Here is a 22,791-nt window from a genome sequence, read left to right as displayed (position 1 = left end):
CAATATAAACTTTCCACCTGTGCCCATATGGCAGGGTCTCCTCACATCACCTCTGCAGTGTTTCCTTTTGGTAATGGTAATTGCTAGATATCTATAATGAACAGTGTGCCCAGTCTGACTGCCTCAAGACATTCTTAGAGTACCCAAATGCAGGGAGTCAGTAATGAAGTAGAGTGATGACATGAAACTGACAGTCATATTGAGGCTGTAGACAAGCTAACTCATTGAAACTTGAGCTCAATGTTCCAGCTAAACTAGAAGCTGGTATCTCCAGGATCTGCTTCTCCCTGTATTTCCTGATCTGAACATTCACCACTGCTCTTGGCTTTTAAGCAGGTGCTGGGTATCTGAACTCAGGTCTTCATGCTTGCATAGGAAGCACCATATTTAGTGAAGTCATTGCTGCAACCCTATTTCTATTTAATATCGAAATAATCATTTGAAGTCAACTAAAATTTATGAAGGGAAGCAAATCTGGTTTGCAAGTTTCATTTGTTACAGCTCTTGTGAATAATTCATCAGCTCCCTAACACCGTGTATTTCTCCGATTGTGCTTCTTCTTGGAATCCTTCTTTCTATTTTCTGTGTTACACCATTTTAAAGTAGTAATTATGATCAAGCTATGGTTTACTAAAGTTCAAAAGCTTATTATTGATTTAAAAAATTAAAATTCTAATCATAGATACAAGATTATGTCTGGCCTGTCCTTTGTTATGTTCTCAATCACTCCTCCTCTCACTTATCTGTCTGCCTATCTTGATTCTTTGTGTGAACCAGTGCCAAAGCTTGGAGTTGTCCACATCCTCTTGAGTAGTAACAAGGTTATTGTCAATGAGTGAATACCACCATGATGAGTCACATCACTGAGATACTGCACTTTTCTCTTCCTTAAATGTATTGTCAGAGTGGGTGTTGAAAATTGCTTAGTTCCTGATGAAGTAATGTTCAATTTTTCACATGAATTTGACATAGTTCCTCACATGTGGTCGATAACTACAGACTATTAGTTGGAAAGATAAATGAGTTAAGGAATTTTCAAAATACTTTCTAGTGATAATTAAAAAAATTGTTTGGTTTTAATTCAGCCAGAAAAAAATTTTAAATTGGTGTCAAACTATTTATTTATGACAACTTCTTTTTAAAATTTCTTTGTTTTCAATCCCTTAGGTAAAAAGCAACAACAACAAAAACAAAATTTAAATGCTTAACGCAAATTACACAGATGTGTCTGAGTTTGTATTTCTGGGAATTTCAACATCTAGACCAATACAGCATTTCCTCTGTGCCTTCTCTATGGTGTTCTATGTAGTCATTGTCCTAGGAAACACCCTCGTTGTGCTTACAGTGGCCTTTGACTCACATTTACATTTCCCTATGTACTTTCTTTTGGGAAATCTCTCATTTATTGATTTATGTCTTTCCACCTTAACTGTTCCCAAAATGATTTCTGACCTGTACTCTGGGCACAATACCATCTCATTCCGGGGATGTGTCTTCCAGATATTTGTCCTTCATGTCCTGGGGGGATCTGAGATGGTGCTCCTGATAGCCATGGCCTGGGACAGATATGTGGCCATATGCAAGCCTCTCCACTACCTGAGCATCATGAGTCCACGGATGTGCCTTTTGCTTCTGTCTGGTGCTTGGGTTATTGGGTTCCTGCATTCAGTGGCCCAATTAGCTTTTGTGATTCATCTGAGTTTTTGTGGTTCTAATATGATAGATAGTTTTTACTGTGATCTTCCTCAGTTTATCAAACTGGCCTGCACAGAGCCCCACAAAATGCAGTTCATGGTTTCGGCCAACAGTGGATTTATTTCTGTAGGAACCTTCTTCTTATTAATTATCTCTTACATTGTTATCCTTCTCACTGTTAGAAAACATTCATCAGGTGACTTGTCCAAGGCACTCTCTACACTTTCTGCTCACATCTCTGTGGTGGTTTTGTTCTTTGGACCATGCATCATTGTATACATGTGGCCATTTCCTACTGTACCAGTGGATAAGTTTCTTGCCATTCTGGACTTCATGATTACACCCATCCTAAACCCAGCCATTTACACTCTGAGGAACAAAGACATGAAGGTGGCAATGAGGAGGATGGTTACTCAGCTACTCAATCAGAGGAAAATATCCTAATTTACAGAAGCACAAAAATGCATCTTCTGATTGCTCTCCTATAAGCATAGCTGAAGACTGCTATGTTGAGACAATTTCTTTTTCTTTATCCAGCCAATAAAAAATATTGCATAGCTCATTTCAAGTTAACGACAATAATGGTATACTTAAGTAGAGTTATAATTCATTTTGCGATGACTATACTTTTACTATCCACAGAAACCTGAGAAGAAAATAGTAAATTTCCAACCATGGTATTTATTTTTAAAGTTGACTTTATAAGTTATCTTCCTGTCTTTCTTGAGAAAAAAGGAATTAGTATCTCATCACACTTTTGTGATTTTGGCAAGCAAAGCATGTTCATTTTATGTGCTGATTCATAAATAGTACTTTTTTTTTCTTACATTATACCTTGAATTTGAAAGAAATCCTATATGTTGAATAAATTCTGAATGGATCTTATATTCTAAGAAATTGAGCTTTTGCTGAACTGCACAACCAATTTTAATAGTACACCTTGAAGTCACTTAAGACTTCTAGTCTACTGTGTACTTAGCCTGAATTTACAAAGACATTTTAATTATCATCCTTTCTTACCTTGGACTTCCCATATAAACAACTTTTATAACCTAAACCACAATCTCAAATTGTGTTTTTCCAAGCCTCTGGCCCAGATACATACATCACTTACTGAAAGCAACAAATACATAAGTAGAAAGTAACTTCCTAAAATCAACCATAAAGGCTGAAAGTAATAATTTATGGTTACTAGTTGATAAAAAATGATTTTTGTTTTCTAATGGGTTGGGATCATTTTGAGGTAGTGACTTAAACCCTTGTAAAACTCTTTTAAAAAATACTGTACACTCTCCCACTCCTTTACCATGGTTTCTATGCTGTTCATAAATACATAGGGAAGTCCTTGGTTAAATATGACAATCACATCACAGATTGATACCACTCACACACATAGCTCATAAAACACACAGACACAGATAGGGGTAAACACACAGGCACAGGGCCAAACAGGCTATAGGAAAGCCTTTGGGTAGGCACAGAATTAGACTCAAATGACAGACAGAGGACAGAAGACTCAGAGAACATACAGCAGATAATTCAACTCTGAACTCACTTTTGGTTAAATGACTCCAAAAGGAAGTGCTTTTATTTCTTTCCTGAATGCAACATAGAGGTATTTTTGGTAACTCAGATTTAATCACTAATGCTTTATAATCCACACACTGAAGAAGATTACATCCCCTCATCCAGAAATCACTAGCCTCCAATAGTCCCCCTGTAAGGCCATTTTCACCATCCTTGATGTTGGTGGTCCCAGTCCTGTGCAGTTATTATGCAAATGACCACAGCTGCAGTGAGTTAATAGTGCAACAGCTGCGCCATGTTCAGAAGATGTCTGTTTCACACATTCCAATCTTCTAACTTAATTCTTAGTGCCCCTCTTCTGTACTGTACCCTGATCTTTGAAGACAGATATGTATGTGTTACATATAGGTCTGAGTGTTCTACTATCATCACTTATTCTTAACACTTTAGCCAACTATAGGTTTCTATGTTAAGCTTCTCTGACCTATACCCATCATAAACTACAATAAAAAGTTTCTCTGTTGATGGTAAATAGCCACATTGATCTTATATGGTGAACCAGAGTTTGAGTATCCTCTCTTCTCCATGACATCTTCCTATAATTTTTTTTTAAAATTCAGAAATCCTTTTGAAGACTTAACTTTGTTTTACCATTTGTTAGTTTTATGTCACTTATATTTACTCTGATTTTTAAAGTTGGCTTATCTGGGGCCTAGAAAGATGGTTGAGTGTTAAGGAGAACTTGCTGCTCTTATAGGTGACTGGAATTCGATTCCCAGCATCAAGTGGCTTATAACTGTATGTAAATCCAGCTCAAGGTATTCTATTGTTTCGTTTGTCTTGAGTGAGTGCTATCATGCATGTTCCAAAGACACACTCACATACACATAAATAAATATTTATTTTTTAAAATTTGACAGGCAAGATGTGCCCATTGATGCAATAGTGGCATGGCTGGTATGGTAGTTGACTATGTTCTGACAAGATTTGGGTCAGCACATGGGAATAAACACATCCTAAAGTTTAAATGAGAAAGTAGCATCACTTTTTCTCAACTACAATGTCAACTCTTCTATTGTCAGTTCTCATACTATATTATCTTTGACACTGTGTTGGCCATTCTATATTCACTTCTGCTTGGGAACAGTATCAGGTGGAGACATAATAGGATATGCAATACTGCCCCTACAATTAATAATATTGGGGAATTATAGATGCACTTAGAGGGCATTTTTAATAATTGCTAAAATGTAGCTAATAAAATTGTCTTTATTTTATTTGTTATGCTCCATATGCAATTTATTTATTATACATGACAAATTACTTTTCCATTATCTTTTCATCACTTAAAGATTTGCATAGAATTTGCACAATAAAATTTTCAGCATGCAAAAGGATAAAATTTTGGGAACAAAGACACTCACTTGTTCACCTGAATCACAACAGAAGTTCTAAGAAGTGCTTAAGTTACACACACAGTGGTAGCCTGCCAGTGCTACCCTGGCTGTCACTGCCCATGTATATTTAACTATGACAGTCACTGAGGATTGGAATTCACATGTTAGTTCAAATTGTAACACTATGCATAGAGAAAATAATGTTGTTCTCTCTTCACAGACACAATTTTAACCATCATCATCATTTTTTTAAATAGCATTCTTTATGCATCTTAGTAGCTTAACTCAAGTCTAAGTTTGATGAAGCATCAGAGTCACTTGAGGGCCTAATTCAGAGAAAGTAGGTGGCTATGAGATTTCCCCTAGGAAAATGCTAAAGAAAGCCTTTCCAAGTTGGGGTTCTATTTAAAAAAACAGACCTACAGAGATTTTCCACAAAGAGATTGTAAAGTCTACACTGAGAAAGAATTCTTATTAAAGTTGGTCAGTGGAGAAAATGAGCTCACCATCATCTCAGAGTAAAGACAAAAGCTAAAATAACTGTCATTAGCCAAGAAGAATCTGGTTTCACGGGCAATTCCTACAGGTAAGTTCATGACAATCTTTTTGATTTAGTAATTTCAGAATATTTTTCCCTGTGGATTTTTTTTTACTTCTAAATATGGATCTTAGAATTCTTAATGTGTTATTTGTGTGAGTACCATCCAGAAATATTATAGATTTTCTCTCCAGTGAATAGCTTTGGGACCCATTTGCTGCAGTTTCACACACACACACACACACACACACACACACACACACACACACAGGAAGAGAAAGTGTGTCCTACAGTATTTTACTTGGAGTGCAATTGCTTTCAAATGTTCTTTGATCTTGACATTTCCTAAATAATTTCAATATGTTTCCTCTTTTAGCACTTAATCAAATCAAATATGTTCAACTATTAACATCAACAGGGGAACATACATTCCACTATGATGACAAAATAGTTTTTTAAATGTTTTTAATAATAGTGTTCTATCCAATATTTGTTCATTGTTTCTCTCTCTCTCTCTCTCTCTCTCTCTCTCTCTCTCTCTCTCTCTCTCTCTCTCTGTCTCTCTCTCTCTCTCTCTCTCTCGTGTGTGTGTGTGTGTGTGTGTGTGTGTGTGTGTGTGTGTGTGTGTGTGTATGTTAACCTCCAGGAAGCTGAGTCATCTGTCATCTTTATGACTTAGTTTTCTCAAAGTCAAAGTTTCTACCAGAAGCCAAACAATTCTCACTGTATGTTATAGTCTGTCACTTTCTACTAATATGAATGAGAAAAGCAAGAGTTAACATATACCATGGTGAAAAAAATGTTTACTTAAATAAAAGAGGAATGAAATTTTAAAAGGACAATTTAAACTCTAAATACTATTTTACCTAGTACCCACTGAGATTAATATAGATAATATATTTATATCTGAGCTTTAAAATAAACATAGAACTTATTTAATAAGAATAGTAGGAAAAGGTAGCTTCTATTTACCAGGTTTACTCTGTAACTCTACAAATGAAACATTTTCCTAATTATTTCATATTCAACAATATATAAACCTATTTTATATAATAAATATCTATCTAATCATATTTTGAATAATAAGCCTGTTTCCAATTACTTTATATCTTCAAAAATACAGTAATGTAAAATAATGTTAAAAAATCCATTCTGACATTTGTCATCCTGTTTCCTTTAAATATAGACACATGAAATAGAATGACAAGGTCAGAGTTAAAAGATTTGGTATTCAGTGATCCCTTTGCCTGGTAGAGTCACTGTGACTTGCAGTCCCATCATTGATGTTGAGAAGCATTTCAGCCCACAGCAGCCACAGGGTTACTGCAGACACTGGAAGTGTCATAGGACAAGCTGGAACTGGTTTCTGAAACCTTTGACCTTAAAAAGAAATGTTCACCTAAAGTTAAAAAAATAATTTCAAGAGCTGGAGAGATGACTCGGTGGTTATGAATGCATAATACACTTGAAGAGAACAAGAATATGTACTCAATGTCCACTTGTAACATCTGTGCATATCTGCACACGTGTAGCATACACACACTAAAAAACACAGAGCCCCCCACACACACACACACTTAACTCTCTTTTTTTTACACTCTTTCCAGCCCAGGTGGCTATTAATCAGGACTATTTGCAGTTTTAATAGCATTGAAGTCCCTTGCTATATGATTTTGCTTGTCTCTGAGAGTGAGGTATCTTCATATGTAGTAATGCAGAGAATGGGCATAGATGTTTAAATCAATCTTGGTCTGGATCATCTCTAGTTCTCCAGAAGAATGCATTTTGTAGTGACTATGTGGGACTAGTGTCTTAAAGTTGCAGGTTTCTAAACCTGTTCACAGTGGGGATAGGTATTTGAACCATAGCAGCACACCCTGGAACAACAGGCATTATCCTAACTAAATAAGAATTAAGAGGTTCAGACCAATGGGCAAAACATCAATAAGGAAATATCACATAGGCCATAAATGTAATACAATAAATTTATGTTGGAAATTGTCATCTATCATTTAACACCCTGTCTCAAAATGAAGTGCTTTTTTAAATTTATTTATTAGGTCTATTTAGGGAACAAGCTTGTTTCACATGTAAGTCCCTTCTCCCTCTCCCAACCCTCACCCCCATCCCTCCTTCCCCAGCCTCAGCCTACCCCTCACCCCATCCACCCACCACTCCCCAGACAGGGTAGGGCCCTCAAAGGAGGCTCTGCAAAGTCCACCAAATCTTCCTGTGCTGGTCCTGGGCCCTTCCCCATGTGTCCAAAGCCAGAGTGTAACCCTTCACGTGGGATGGGCTCTCAAAGTCCCTTCTTGCACCAGAGAAAAATACTAATCCACTTCCAGAGGCTCCCTGGAGTGCAGAGGACTCCTTATTGACATCCATGTTCACGGGGCTGGATCAGTCTTGTACTGGCCTCCCAGACAGCATCTGGGGTCGATGTGCTTTCCCTTGTTCAGGCCAACTGTTCCTGTGGGTTTCTCCAACCTGTTACAGACCCCTTCGCTCTTCATTCCTCCCTCTCTTCAACTAAATTCCAGCTCAGTGTATATCTGTGGATGTCTGTCTCTGCTTCCATCAGCCACTGGATGAGGGCTCTAGGATGGCATAAAGAGAAGTCATCAATCTCATTTTAGGGGAAGGGCTTTTAGGTTATCCTCTCCACCATTGCCTGGATTGTCAGATTGTGTCATCCTTGTAGGTCTCTGGAGATCTCCCTGGTTCCAGATCTCTTCTCAAACCAATAGTGGCTCCCTCTGATATGGTATCTCTCATCCTGCTCTCTCTCCTCTATTCTTCCCCCAACTCAATATTTCTGCCCCTCCATTTCCTCTGTTCCTCTTCTCTTGCTCTTATTGTAGCAGCACCCTCCCCCCTACCCTCATGTTCCCAATTAGTTCAGGAGTTCATGCCACTTCCATTCCTGGGGACCATTTATCCCTTAAAGTCCTCATGTTTCCTAGTTCCTTTGGTGAAGAGGATTATAGGCTGGTAATCCTTTGCTCTATGTCTAAAATTCATATATGAGTGAGTACATACCCTGTTTGTCTTTTTGTGACTGGATTACCTCATTCAGGATGGTTTCTTCTAGTTCCATCCATTTGCCTGTGAATTTCAAGATTCCATTGTTTTTTTTCTGCTGAGTAGTACTCCATTGTATAAATATACCACATTTTCTCTATCCATTCTTCATTTGAGAGGCATCTAGGTTGCTTCCAGGTTCTGCCTATTACAAACAATGCTGCTATGAACATGGTTGAACATATGTCCTTGTTGTATGTACATGCCCTTTTTGGGTATATACCCAAGAGAAGAATGGCTGGATCTTGAGGTAGACTGATTCCCATTTTTCTGAGCAACCACCATACTGATTTCCAGAGTGGTCTTACAAGTTCGCACTCCCACCAGCAATGGAGGAGTGTTCCTTTTTCTCCACATCCTCTCCAGCATAGATTGTCATTGGTATGTTTGATTTTAGCCATTCTGACAGGTGTGAGGTGGTATCTCAGACACTTAACTCTTAATTACAGTATATGTCTATTCTGTTAATTGTAATAATTTAGAGACTTATAATCACCCAGAGATTTTTTATAAGACATTTAATAAGATCATAAGAAATCCACAGTCTCAGTATTGACCTGCATTTATAACAACCAGTGAGAACTATGATTTTTATTACTCATTCATGTTCCAACACTTTGTAGTAAATCACTTAGCATATTGAAATGAATTCATAACTATATAATTTTTATTGTGTTCATTCCACTTTTCATTTTAATTTTAGTTTAATTGATCACAGCTTAATTCATATAATTTTAAAATCTCCATGTCTCAAATAGCATGTGAATCTTCTGATAAGACCACAGGAGCCCCTTTCCTGAACATGTGATATACATGGGCAATGGCTACATAGGTTATTTATGAAGTGATTATTATTTTATAACTTTCAGTTATTTAGCCAGTTAGCATCTTTGGATCTCCCATTTTGTTCAATGTTTCAAGTGAATGTATATACTGTCATTTATCTTTCATAAATGTCTTCATTTTATTGTATTTTAATTATACTGTATGAGTTTTCTACGTGACAATGACAAGTTGAATATTTTCATTTACTTGACTTTAATTTCTTGAGCTAAACACTTCTGTGATTCTTCTTCAAATGTTTCTTTGTTACTTTCTTCTAAAGATTATTGCTCAATTAAATCATCTGTATTTACCAAACATTTTTAGACCATAGTTCACAGAGGTTTCATTCCTTTTATTAACCCTTAATATTACATGTGCAATCCAAAGTTACTGAATAGAATTATAGTAATCTTGTTACAGTATTTCATAAATAATCATTATTTGTATTTATATAGTAGCAATTGTTTAGAAAACTGACTCACTAGCAAGTTTATGGTTGGGCTGGGGTCCAACAGTGGCAGAACCCTTGAAAAACTTGTTCAAAGCTCTATGTTCAATTTGTGGCCTGTAAAAATAATTATAATAAATAAATGAGTTAAGTAGTCAATTAATAAAATTTGTGGAATATCTGAAATCACTTTGTGCTTATGTCTTTTCAGTGTTCTATGTGATATGCTCTAGGACTTAATTCATCAAGGCTTTCAGTGGAAGAGCTAAGCAGTGCTGTTTGATGTTAATTGGAAACACATTACAATTAAGCAGAACATGAGGTAAAGGAATACAATCACTTTTCATTTTCAATATGGGAAAATATGAAGAAAGGAAATCAAAAGCAGCAATAGCAGGTACAAAAGTAAACAGTTGGAATTGCCTGATAGTAAAACATATGAACATGGAAAACATATGTCAAGAGAAGAAATATGCCATCAGACTCTTTTGTATGTGAGAGAGAATGGTAAAGGTATATATTAACAGATTTGGTTAGGCTATGTGATTGAGTTCAGATTCTACAGATTAACTTGAAGCTCAAGAAAGACTTGTTCACAAGGATGCTATATTTAACTTTGGATATTTTGCTCTGGAATCCAAAATTAAAACTACAGCTAAATAATTTAATAGTTAGATACTAATTAAACTGAGTATCATGGTGCTGAAAGAACTAAGGAGGGTAGGTCTTGTGTGAGTGAGTCATGCAAACTATTAAGGGTTAGCATAGGAGAAGCCATCACTATATTTTTTAAAAAGCTGAAGAAATGTTGCAGGCAATTTTGCAAAAAAAAAAAAAAAAACTGATCAAGAAAATGCCAGAGTGAATTTAGCTGCAATCAACACAAAGTATTATTTGTGCTTAATAATAAAAAGTAGAGTTTAGTTTTCTCATATCACTAAAAGAAATCTTGAAGAAGAACAAATGGCTTTGGGAATGTACTCAATATGCACACTGAGTGCTGGGCGATATTCAAGTTTCGACTGTGCTGCTTGTAGGAAATGGGCTTTATGCATCATAGCTGCTCTTAAAAATAGCAATAGCATTAGCTACACAAATGAAACGAGGAGCAAAGTAACATTTTATACATATGAAGGTCTTTCTCCCAATTGAGAGGAAATAACTTTCAAGGAAGATATTGCCTTGGCATTACATGACCAATTTTCAATGAAAAATATAAACAGACCTCATGTTCCTGATGTGAGATTAGGCTGCAATATTTAAAAAGTGGAGTTGGAGATCATAAAAGAATAAGAAAAAAGTGATTATAAGAGCATCATGAAGCCAAGAAGGCAAAGGCTTGGAAATATACAAAAACAAATTAATAAAATCAGGACTGAATATTGTAGATAAATACAGTAAAACAGTAGGTAAAAATGATTGCTATAGAAAATATCCAGAATAGAGTTTTTTGAAGAAACAAGTTGTCTATGACAACTGGATGGTCAGACTGAATGAATGAACATTGAGGATTGATGAGGAATGGTTGGCAAGAGGGAAGAGTAATTACATGGGAGCACCAGTTAAGAGATTTTTAAATTTTAATGAGTTTATAACAGCTACAGGACACAGAAGTTGGAAGATATTAGATTGGAATATTTTTGGGAAACATGGAGTATGTTTAAAAGTACCAATCCAATCAGAATAGCATAGTACTGTAGTCAAAAGCATTCAGTATCTGTCCCAAATTTCTAAACACAAGTCTTGAACCTGACACTTTATCCATCTGTAACTTTGGAGATTAATTTTTATCATTTTAAGTCTAGATCAAGAATAAAGAACATATACAGAATTTTACATGGTATAAGAGAGTTAAAGAGCTTGGTAAGCATCGCTGCACAAAAGAAGTACATAATAAATGCTACATTTGGACATATAATTCTAAAACTTATAACATGTTTATTTTTACCGCCATTGAATGTTGATGGATAATCAGGACCATGATAAAACTTTCATGAGCTAAAAGTTTAAAAAATCTTCCCAATTTGAGTAGGTCTTCCATGATAAATTATATAGAAAAAGCAAAACATGAACATGTAAGACATGAATTACAGAAAAACTATGGGAAAACAATAATACAAGTTATACCTGTGACATAATCATATCTTTGGATAGGATTCCAAGACTACACTGCAGTGAAAGCAAAACTGGTAAATGAGAGGTATACATAACAAAACAAAATAAAAATAACCAAACAGAAGGATGAACAATAGAACAATATGAGCATTCATCTGCAATAATTAAGAAAATCAAAATGCCAATCCCCCCCAAAAAAGCAATCTTATTTAAAAGTAAGGGACAATGGTATTGAATGTCACTTCTAAGAATATATAATATATACAAATGCCCAAATGATATATAGAAAAATATTCACTATTGGGGATGGAGAGAGGGTTTAATATAAAAGACCACCCATGGCTTTCACAGAGAACCTACATTTAACTCCCAGCACCCACAAAGTAGCTCATAGACTGTTATAATTCCAGCCCCAGAGGTTTCATGCCCTCTTCTGACCCCAATGGGAATTTCACATACATACTGTACATACAGATATGCAGACAAAAGAATCATATACATAAAAACAAGGAAATAAATATTTACAATTCTGTGTTAATACCATAAGCCACAAGAGAAACACAAACCAAAACTACAGTAAAATCAGTGTCATCCACTAGAAAAGCTACTATCAAAACCAAAAAGTAACCAATGTTCATCAAAAGTAGGATAAAAGTTCAGTTTTATGCACTCATGATGAGAATGTTCATGTAGCAGTTGTATTGAATCACAGAACTTTCTCAAAAAAGTTAAAGTAGAGTTGCCATATTTATCCACTATTTTACCTTGGTTTACATCTTAAGGAAGCAAATTCAGCATCCCAAAGAGATAATGCTTTCCCATATTTATGACTCTACTATTTACAGTTGCCTATATGTTGAAATAAGCAACATATTGTCAAATATTAGTCATACACAGAAAGGAATTGCTTTATTTGCAAAATGATGAATAAATCCAAGACACTGTGTTAAAGAAAATGTCAGAATCTTATGATGCCCTATGGAAGGCCTTACCCTCCCTGGGGAGCAGAAAGGATATGCAATAGGTAGGGTTTTAATTGGGGAGGGATGGCAGGAGAGGAGGGGACAAAGAGGGAACTGGGATTGACATGTAAAGCAATCTTGTTTCTAATTCAAATAAAAAAGAGAAATGTCAGAGAAAGAAAACATGTCAACTTCTTGTCATGGGTGGAAAATGTTTAAAATAAAACTCAATATGACTGTAGAGTAGTAGTCAATAGTGGTTTGGGAGTGAGTAAGTGGTAGAGTGAAAGGCTGCCAATATAGATCTAATACTTGTGCACACCACCTATATCTATTCAAAACCACAATACACCCATGACTGAATGCAACTAATACATGTCCCCAAAAATATTTTAATAATTGTATAAAATAAATACAGATGAAATGTGCTAAAATAATTTTGAACCTAAACCTCCATTTCACCAGTAAAAGAAATTCATGAAAGAATAATTTGCAAAATAGTTCAAGAGCACACTATATGGATTTTTCTGTCACCTGAAATGATTAGACAACACAATGTCTGGTTATAGAATAATAAGGAGGAACCCATTTGCCTTCTTTAGGTGTGTAATCCTCATAACTTTAATATTTTTCATTTACTTATTCTTTTGATATCCAACTCAGAGGTATTTTTCTCTTGATTTTGAAATTCAGAGAATAAAGAAGCCCCATAAGCAGGGCATTGGCTACAATTTTCGACATTTCCTAACTTCAAGTGATGAAACTGCCCATGCCAATGGATCAACTAAATCACTCCACGGTTTCCGAGTTTGTGCTTCTGGGACTCTCTAGTTCTTGGGAAACCAAAGTTTTCCTCATGCTGACATTCTCTATGCTCTACTTAGGAATCATTCTAGGAAATCTTTTCATTGTCATTTTAGTAATGGCTGACTCTCATTTGCATTCACCTATGTACTTCCTGTTGGCCAACCTGTCTTTGAATGATGTCTGGGTTTCCTCTACCACTGTTCCCAAGATGATCTCAGACCTTCTGAAAGAACGCAAAGTCATTTCTTTCCACAGTTGCATGACTCAGATCTGTTTTATTCACATTATGGGAGGAGTGGAGATGGTGCTGCTCATAGCCATGGCATTTGACAGGTACACAGCTATCTGTAAGCCTCTGCGCTACTTGAGCATCATGAGCCCCAAAATATGCATTTCATTTGTAATTGCTGGCTGGGTCACAGGTGTGATCCATGCCCTGTCCCAGTTCTCTTTTGTTATAAACCTGCCTTTTTGTGGTCCTAACAAAGTAGACAGCTTTTACTGTGACTTTCCTCGGATCATACAACTCGCATGCACTGACAGAGACAAGTTTGAATTTATCATTGCTGCCAATAGTGGCTTCATGAGCATGGGGACATTCTTCCTGCTTCTCCTTTCCTATGTCTTCATTTTGGTCACAGTGTGGCAAAGGTCTTCAGGGGACTTATCGAAGGCACTTGTCACTCTGTCAGCACACATCACTGTGGTGGTTCTTTTTTTCACTCCATGCATGTTTCTCTATGTGTGGCCTTTCCCTACATCATCAACTGACAAATACCTGTTTATTGCTGACTTTGCTATCACCCCTGCCCTGAATCCTGTCATCTATACATTAAGAAACAAAGATATAAGGGTATCAATCCAAAGATTATACAAAAGGGCTGGTTATGACAGATATTGCTGACTAAATCTGTTGTGGGAGCTCTAGAAGTGAACATCCAACTGTGTACTGTAAGGTTTCAATGAGGAACATGCTACTTAACCTTGCAACCTGCACATGTCACCTACCTCGCAACATGTATGCATTCCCACAGACCATCAATGCCTTGCTTCTGTTCTTTTGAGAAATTAGAATATATCTCTATATATTTCTTTTCTAAAACAGCACTGTGGAAAAAATGTGTTTTTATAAGCTATTTTTAACAGGCTATATCGTTCAAAAACAAATGCCAAATTTGTATGGGTAAATAAATGAATAACCATAATGAGTGGTTCCATTATTAGGATTAGTGTATCTAGTTCTTCAGGTTGTGTTGTCTCAAATAGTACACAGAGTTTAAATGTGATAGTAAATAACTTATTCAGAAGAGGTTTCAGAGTCATCGATGGGGAAGTGACACATTGCTACCGTCTACTGGCTCTGCCCCCAAGGTAACTATATGGATACCATAGTTTAAAATAGTTTCAATTGCAAGATAAGGTATCCAAAGTGGTTCTTCATTTTGTAAATGCACATTATTTTTTGACATATCTAATATGTATCCTAGAAAATTTTCTATGTACACTTTATAAAATCTGGGAAAGTGGTTAAGCAGATTTGATGATAAATACACTAGACTAAGCTAACCAGTGAGTAAATTGAAGGTCATCATCTATAGGTTACATAACTTGTAGAACTACATGCTAAGCTTTTCCACTTTAATCGCATGGCACTAACTGGTACACAGGCATGGAAAATTCTGTCCTCTGAAAAGTCTATGATTCTCTACTTTATATGACTTCCTAAAAACTACTGACTGATGGTGGCCTTTCATTCATGAGCATGGCCCAACCAAGAAATGAACAGTATAGTATTCTTTTTTTCTTTTCATTTCTTTTTCTTTTTTTGAGAAATGGTTTTTCTGTGTAGCCTTGACTGTCCTGAAACTCACTCTTTAGAACAGACAGGCCTGGAACTCACACAAATGCACCTGCCTCTGCTCCTGAATACTAAGAATAAAGGCATGTGCAACCAACATCCAGTCTAGTTCAGTGTTCTAAAGACCAGAATTACATAACATCCCCTATAAACTGATATCATCTGACTTCTACTGGCTCAAGAATTGACATCTGACTTTGAAATTGAAGTTCTAGAAACAGTCCAAAATAATGTCTTTATTAACATATGCACTAAAAAATGATACACAGAGTAAAAAGAGGAGCAAGGGGACAAAAGACATATTTGAAAAAAGGGTGAGCACTGAGGATGATCTTCATTCAAAAGGGCAAGAAAACCACTAACTCTACAAACAACATAGTAGCAGTCTGAAAGAAGAGGATTTCATCTCATTGGGGAAAGCAGGGTATCTTGTTATTGTTGTTGTTGTTGTTGTTATTGCTTTGTTTTGTGTTCAATGCAATTATTAAAAATAAATTTCTTTCATACAATTTACTCAGATTATACTTGCCCTTCCTTCTTCTACAAGTTCCTCTCCACCTCCCTTTCCATCAGACTCTATTCCTTTCTGGCTCTCAATTGAAAATTAGCAGGAATCTAAGGGATAAATATAAAATAAAATAAGATAAAAAAACATACAAATTGAAATAGGGCAAAACCAACAGAAGGAAAAGAGCCCAAGAAAAGACACAAGAATCAAATCTACATGCAGAGACCACTGATATGCACATTGAGGGTTCCTATAAAAGCACAAACCTGGAGGTCACTGTATATACATAAAACATGTAAGATAAAAACGAATGAAAAAATAAATAAATCATTAAATAACAATATAGGTGTAAAAAACAAAACCTTGACATGACATTAGGAGAAAAAGACCTCCAATGATGCAGGAGAGTTCGTTTTGTTGGCCCTTGACTATTGGGTATCTGACCTACCCTAAAGAGTAGTGTATTTACCCAGTGAGACTCCCTTGAAGAAAGCTAATTTTTCATTTTCAAGTGGTTACCAGTATGAGATGACTTGAGCATTAAGGGTGGTGGCTGTATACACTTGCAGGCCCTATACAAGTTGTAGATTTCTGAGGGAGACAGATAGTCTGAATCAGAAAACAGCAGTCTTGACCTATGCTTTGTGCCTACAGCCTATACCTTCCAACACCTGGAGAGGTCTTTCTTCATTTTCAGGATCCAAACACACCACCTGCCAACTCTGCTGTAATTGAAACGTCACTGTTTTGAACTAAAACCCCAGAAGAAAGAAAAACACATGCCCATGTTAAAGGCCACGAGCTGCAAACATGACTTGATGGTTATAAAACCGCAGCACCCAGAATCCACATTGAGTTGCTCCAAGACACCTTGAACTCCAGCTTCAGGGAATCAGACCCAGGGCACCTGCATACACATGTATACACACACACACACACACACACACAGAGAGAGAGAGAGAGAGAGAGAGAGAGAGAGAGAGACAGAGACACAGAGACAGAGAGAGACAGAGAGACAGAGAGAGACAGACACACACACACACATACACATACATACATTAAAATCAAATGAATCTGAAAACTATATTCTACAAAATGATTGATTGACAAGAACTCCTCTGAGTCTGGAGAACTAGAATGCTTTCAGTCCAGAAGTGCTACCATTAGCAATTTCAGAACCATTCATTGACTACCTCAGTTATTGTCCTAAAATCCAGCCATGTGAATATTATGTAAACATTTTTTAAAATGTACAAAAGGACCCTTAACTTTTACTAACACAAAAAGTAAAAGGCATACCATTGGACAACATATTAGGTAATTAGTAGAGATATTACCCACCTGATGTTCCCATTAATGCACTTTAGTTATGCCTTGATTATATGACTCTCTTCTGTTCTATTATAAAAACTTCATGAAACTCTTAACACATGGAAACATAGTGTTCTTGGGGCAACATGATGCTGTTGTCCTGGGCCATATTTAGCCTCAGAATAAACTATTTCTTCCTCCTATTGAGATAAAAGTGTGTTTTTGATTTAAACACTATACACATTGTTTGATGAGTCCAGATGTAATTAGACATCACATTTAAAGCACATTTACATGCAGCATGATAAATATACTTAGAAAAATCATTTTAAACATTCTTTTTTAGTAACACAATTGTTTATTGATTCTTTGAGACTTTCACATCATGCACTTCAATCCTGCTCATTCCCAGTCCCTCCATATCCTCCCTTCACCCCTGCAGAATCCCCCCAAAATCAATTAAAAACAAAAAATACCTCACTCTTTTGTGTTTCCAACATATCTTCATTCATCCTAGTGGCATTGCGTGCTGCAGAGTGTCACACAATATACTATTTTGTCCAAACAGCCCCACCGAAATAATGTTCATTGCAATGAGTTTTCAGCCTGGTTCAAGGCCTCTGGGACACCATCATTGCTGGACTCTTACCCAAACTCCTGTGGAATATCCTGTTGTTGCCCCAAGTCATGGGGATCCTGTGGTTATTCAAAAGGACCAGTCCCTACATGCCCTCTTTCAGATCATATATGGGTTAGATGTTAGGTGAGAAAACTTACAGCCAAGATTGTGGGTCTGTGTGTAGATAATTTGGTTGGTCAGGACCACTGGAACCATACATCCTCAGGAAAGAGGAAGAGCAAGCTCTTTTAGGTCTATGACATGGTGAGGGGTGAGGGTGTCTTTCCTGAGTGTAGAAGCCAGTTCTCCTATTGGGATGGGGCCAGATTCACTGCTGCAGTAATCAGCAAGGGGCAGGGCTATCCCAGGGCCAGTGAGGAATGGGACAAGCCCAGTATCACTTTACGATTGTAATGGGCATGGTTCTTTTCTATTCATTTTTATTTAAATTAGAAACAATCTTATTTTACATATCAATCCCAGTTGTCTGTCCCTTCCATCCTCACATGCCCCCTAACAACCCCCATCGCACCCCTCTACTGTTCCCCAGGGAGGGTGATGCCTTCCATGGGGGATTATGAAAGTCTGTCACATCATTTGGGGCAGGGCCTGGGTCATCCCCTGTGTATATAGGCTGAAAGAGTATCCCTCTATGGGGAAGGGGCTCCCAAAATCCATTCATACACTAGGAATAGATACTGTTCCAGACACACCATAGAGTGCCCAGGCCTCCTAACTAACACCCATGTTCAGGAGGTCTGTTTCAGTCCTATGCTGGTTTCCCAGCTATCAGACTGGGGTCATGAAATCCTCCTTGTTAAGGGCAGCAGTTTATGTGGATTTACACAGCCTGGTTTTGACCCCTTTGCTCATCACTCCTCCCTCTCTACAACTGGAATCCAGGAGGTTGACTATGTTCTTAGATGTGGGTCTCTATTTTGCTTCCATCAGATACTAGACGAAAGCTCTAGGATGGCGCATAACATAGACATCAATCTCATTATAGGGGAAGGGCACTTAAGATAGCCTCTCCACTATTGCTTAAATTCTGAGGTGGGGTCATCCTTATATATTGCTAGACATTTCCCCAGTGCTGGCTTTCTCTTTAAACCTATAATGACTCTCTCTATTAAGGTATCACTTTTCTTGGTCTCCTCTATTCTTTCCCTGACTCAATCTTCCTGGTCCCTTATGTCCTCCTTCCTCCTCCTCTTCTCCCCTTCTCTTTCTCTTAACTCCCTCTCCCCTCCCCCATACTCCCAATTTACTCAGGAGATCTTCCCCTTTCCTCTTCTCCAGGGTACCATGTGTGTCTTTCTTAGGGTCCTCTTTGTTTCCTAGCTTCTCTGGAGGTGTGGATTGTAGGCTGGAAATCATTTCTATATCTAATATCCATATATGAGTGAGTGCATGCCATTTTTGTCTTTTTGTGACTGGGTTACCTCACTCAGGATGGTTTCTTCTAGCTCCATCCATTTGCCAGTGAATTTCAAGATTCTGTTGTTGTTTTTTTTTCCATTGAGTAGTACTCCATTTGTGTAAATGTATCACATTTTCTCCATCCATTCTTCATTTGAGAGGCATCTAGGTTGCTTCCAGGTTCTTGTTATTACAATCAGCATTGCCTTGAACAAAGTTGATGAATAGATGTCCTTGTTGTATCAATGTGCATCCTTTGGATATATGAGTAAGAGTGAAATTGCTGAAGCTTGGGGTAGACTGATTCCCATTTTCCTGAGGAACCATGATACTAATTTCCAAATTGGTTGTACATATTTGCACTCCCAACAGCAGTGGATAAATGTTCTCCTTTCTCCACATCTTTTCCAGCATAAAGCGTCTTTGGTGTTTTTGATTTTAGCGATCCTGAAAGGTGCAAGATGGTATCTCAGAGTTGTTTTGATTTGTACTTCCCTGATAGCTAAGGATGTTGAGCACTTTCTTAAGTGTCTATCAGACATTTTAGATTCCTCTGTTGAGAATTCTCTATTTAGTTCTGCACCTCATTTTAATTGGATTATTTGGTATTTTAGTGACTAACTTCTTGAGTTTTTTGTAAATTTTGGGTGTAATCCTCTGCCAGATATAGGGTTGGTGAAGATCTTCTCCCATCCTATGGGCTGGTGTTTTGTCTTACTGACTGTGTCCTTTGCCTTACAGAAGCTTCTCAGTTTCAGGAGGTCCCATTTTTTAATTGTCAATCTCAGTGTAGGTGCTACTGTTGTTATGTTCAGGAAGCTGTCTCCTGTACCAAATCATTCAAGGGTACTTCCCACTTTCTCTTCTAAGAGGTTCAGTGTGGCTGGATTTATGTTGAGGTTTTTGATCCATTTGGAATTAAGTTTGTGCATGGCAATATATATGGATCTATCTGTAATCGTCTATATGTCAGTATCCAGTTATGCCAACACCATTTGTTGAAGTTGCTTTATTTTTTCTGTTGTATAATTATAGCTTCTTTGTCAAAAATCAGGTATTTGTAGGTGCGTGGGTTAGTATCAAGGTATTCAATTTGATTCCATTTGTCTACCTGTCTATTTTTGTGCCAATACCAAACTGTTTTCAAGACTATTGCTCTAAAATAGAGCTTGAAGACAGGGACTGTGATGCCTCTGGAAGTTCCTTTTTTGTACAGGGCTGTTTTGGCTCTCCTGGTTTTTTTGTTTTGTTTTGTTTTTTCATATAAAGTTGAATATTGTTCTTTCAAGGTCTGTGAATAATTGTGCTGGGAATTTGATGGGGATTCCATTGAATCTGTAGATGGCTTTTGGGAAATTGCCATTTTTACTATGTTGATCCTACCTATCAAAGAGCATGGGAGATCTTTCTATTTTCTAGTATTTTCTTTAATTTCTTTCTTTAATACTCCGAGTTATTGTTATGCAGGTCTTTCACTTGTTTGATTAGCATTACTCCAAGGTATTTTATGTTGTTTGTAGCTATTGTAAAGGGTGATGTTTCTCTGATTTCCTTTCAGTCTATATATATAGTAGGGCTACTTTTTTTAGTTAATCTTATATCCTGCCTCTTTGCTGAAGGTGCTTATCAGCTGTAGGAGTCCCTGGTAGAATTTTTGGGTCTCTTATGTAAACTATCATATCATCTGCAAAAGGTAGAATTTTGACTTCTTCTTTTCTAATTCATATCCTCTTGTTCTCCTTTTATTGTCATATTGCTCTTGCTAGAACTTCAAGTACAATATTGAAGAGATATGGAAAGAGTGGTCAGCCTTGTCTTTTTCCTGATTTTAGAGGAATCGTGTTGAGTTTCTCTCCATTTAGTCTGATGTTTGTTTCCTGTATCTTGCTTTTATTATGTTTAGGTATGTTCCTGTTAATTTGCATGATTTCTATGACCCCCCCCTTGCAATACAAGCGTGGACATCATCACAGACTCTAGATGCATCAGGACCATGGTCTCAGACCTGGCACTTGGCAGAAGCTTAGGCCTGGATGTTACCATGGCCCCAGTGGCAGCCGAGTCCATGAATCAGTAAGGCCCAGGTGGCAACAAGGCCTTCAAACAGTGGTATGGTCTCAGGTAGCTGTATAGATTCTGAGCATCCCACAGCTTTTCGTGGTACCAGGAGCCACAGACATCAAATCTTACCCTGGCTGCTGATGGGCAACAGACCCAGACATGTCCCAGATATGAACCTATGTGGCACCCTGGGCTGGGACAACATCATAGTCCTGTGTGGCAATATAAACCATCCAGAACAGCATGACCCCAGTGGCACCATGTCTCTCATACACCAATGGGTTGTGGCTTAGACCCCAGGCATCTGTGTTGCCTTTGGTGCTATCATGAGCCCTGGACATCAACACAGGCCTCAGCTGTGGTAGAACCATGGAGCCAGACATGGTTCCTGGTAGCACTCTGGGATTAGACCTTGCCATGGCTCTTGGGAGCAGCACAGACCATTCAGATGGTAATGACCTCCATGGCAGTGTCATCCTTGGGCACTCACATGGTCCCAGGTGGCAATCAAGAGCCCTGACATCAGCATGGACTTTGATGGTATCAGGAACCACAGATATCTGTACAGACCTTTTCTGTAGCAGGGCCCACAGACAGACATGGTCCTTAGCCATTGCCCTTGTACAGAACAGTCTGTCCCCAGGACACAAAGCAGATCAGCATGGCCCCAGAAGCAGTATGGCCCTCGGGTACTAACATGGACACAGGATGTAGCCTAGACTCCATGACACCATGGGCCACAAAACCTCACATGGCCCTCAGTAGTATCCCTGGCCAGGACATCATCCTAGCACACCTGTGGCAGTATAAGCTACCCAGATCATACTGTCACAGCCGCTCATGATTCTCAGATCCCCACCTGGCTTCAGGTGACAGCCCTGACCCTGGGTTGCTGAGAGCTTCTAGTATCAATGGCTTTAACAGAGGCAACAAGAAAATACAGAAGATGACAATTAATAGTTGAGGTGTCAAGCCAGCAGAAAAATAACTCTCTGATGGGAACTCCCACTTGGCAAGGGCTGTGGAGTTACTGACTGTGAATAAGTAGTTGCCTCTATCTGTAATTTTTCTCATGTGCTACTACTTTTCATCCCCCAAAACAGCTATGGGTGTTTTCCCATTCCGTGTGTGTTTATCTTGTGAATATATTCCATCTATTAGGCAAACATATGGCTGTGGATGATCAGGAAGATGATTTCTACTTAACTGTATAATTCTGATAAATAGAAATAATATTTTGGTATTTTTCATTAGTCAGACTGACATATGAAAGTGATAGTATTCTCAATCACAACAACAGCTAATTTTAGACTTCAGAACATATTCAAAGCAAACTTGTTGCTCCTGGAGACAAATATACATGGCCAAATTCCCAGAAAGATTTTTGCTGAATCAAGGTCAGGCATGAAGCAACTTTAATAGGCACAACTTATATATATTCAGGCCTGACCTTGAATATATAACATATAACTGTCTAGAGTTTGGATGTTGGAGGTATATTTGCTAAAAGTGGGATGTAGCTGAGTGTGTAAAGGAGAAGTGTGAGAGAGAAGAAAAGTGTGAGAGATGTAGAAATAGGTGAGTGAGTGAGTGAGTGAGTGAAGAAGTGAATGAATGAGT

The 22,791-nt window shown here is 37.6% G+C and overlaps 2 protein-coding genes across 2 annotated transcripts; both read left to right on the top strand.

The window, feature by feature from the left end:
* Nucleotides 1-1,200: 1,200 nt before the first annotated feature.
* LOC100755320 (olfactory receptor 4F15-like) lies at nt 1,201-2,253 on the top strand. Its single transcript, XM_027421025.1, has 2 exons — nt 1,201-2,129; nt 2,220-2,253. Exons 1-2 carry the CDS (start codon nt 1,201-1,203, stop codon nt 2,251-2,253), a joined length of 963 nt encoding a protein of 320 aa, XP_027276826.1.
* An 11,104-nt stretch (nt 2,254-13,357) lies between these two features.
* On the top strand, nt 13,358-14,299 carry LOC100755034 (olfactory receptor 4F21). The gene has a single exon (XM_027421024.1). It carries the CDS (start codon nt 13,358-13,360, stop codon nt 14,297-14,299), a length of 942 nt encoding a protein of 313 aa, XP_027276825.1.
* Nucleotides 14,300-22,791: the final 8,492 nt, after the last annotated feature.

This window comes from Cricetulus griseus, chromosome 6, assembly GCF_003668045.3.
Source record: "Cricetulus griseus strain 17A/GY chromosome 6, alternate assembly CriGri-PICRH-1.0, whole genome shotgun sequence".
NCBI lineage: Eukaryota > Metazoa > Chordata > Mammalia > Rodentia > Cricetidae > Cricetulus > Cricetulus griseus.
The sequence above is the reverse complement of the archived record's forward strand: the minus strand, read 5'-3'. Positions and strand labels throughout refer to the sequence as shown.

Excerpts from the sequence above, each read along its gene's own strand:
- LOC100755320 (XM_027421025.1), top strand. The coding sequence starts at position 1,201 with ATGCTTAACGCAAATTACACAGATGTGTCTGAGTTTGTATTTCTGGGA. Across the intron at positions 2,130-2,219 it reads CAGCTACTCAATCAGAGGAA|TTTCTTTATCCAGCCAATAA; the intron begins AATATCCTAATT and ends AGACAATTTCTT.
- LOC100755034 (XM_027421024.1), top strand. The coding sequence starts at position 13,358 with ATGCCAATGGATCAACTAAATCACTCCACGGTTTCCGAGTTTGTGCTT.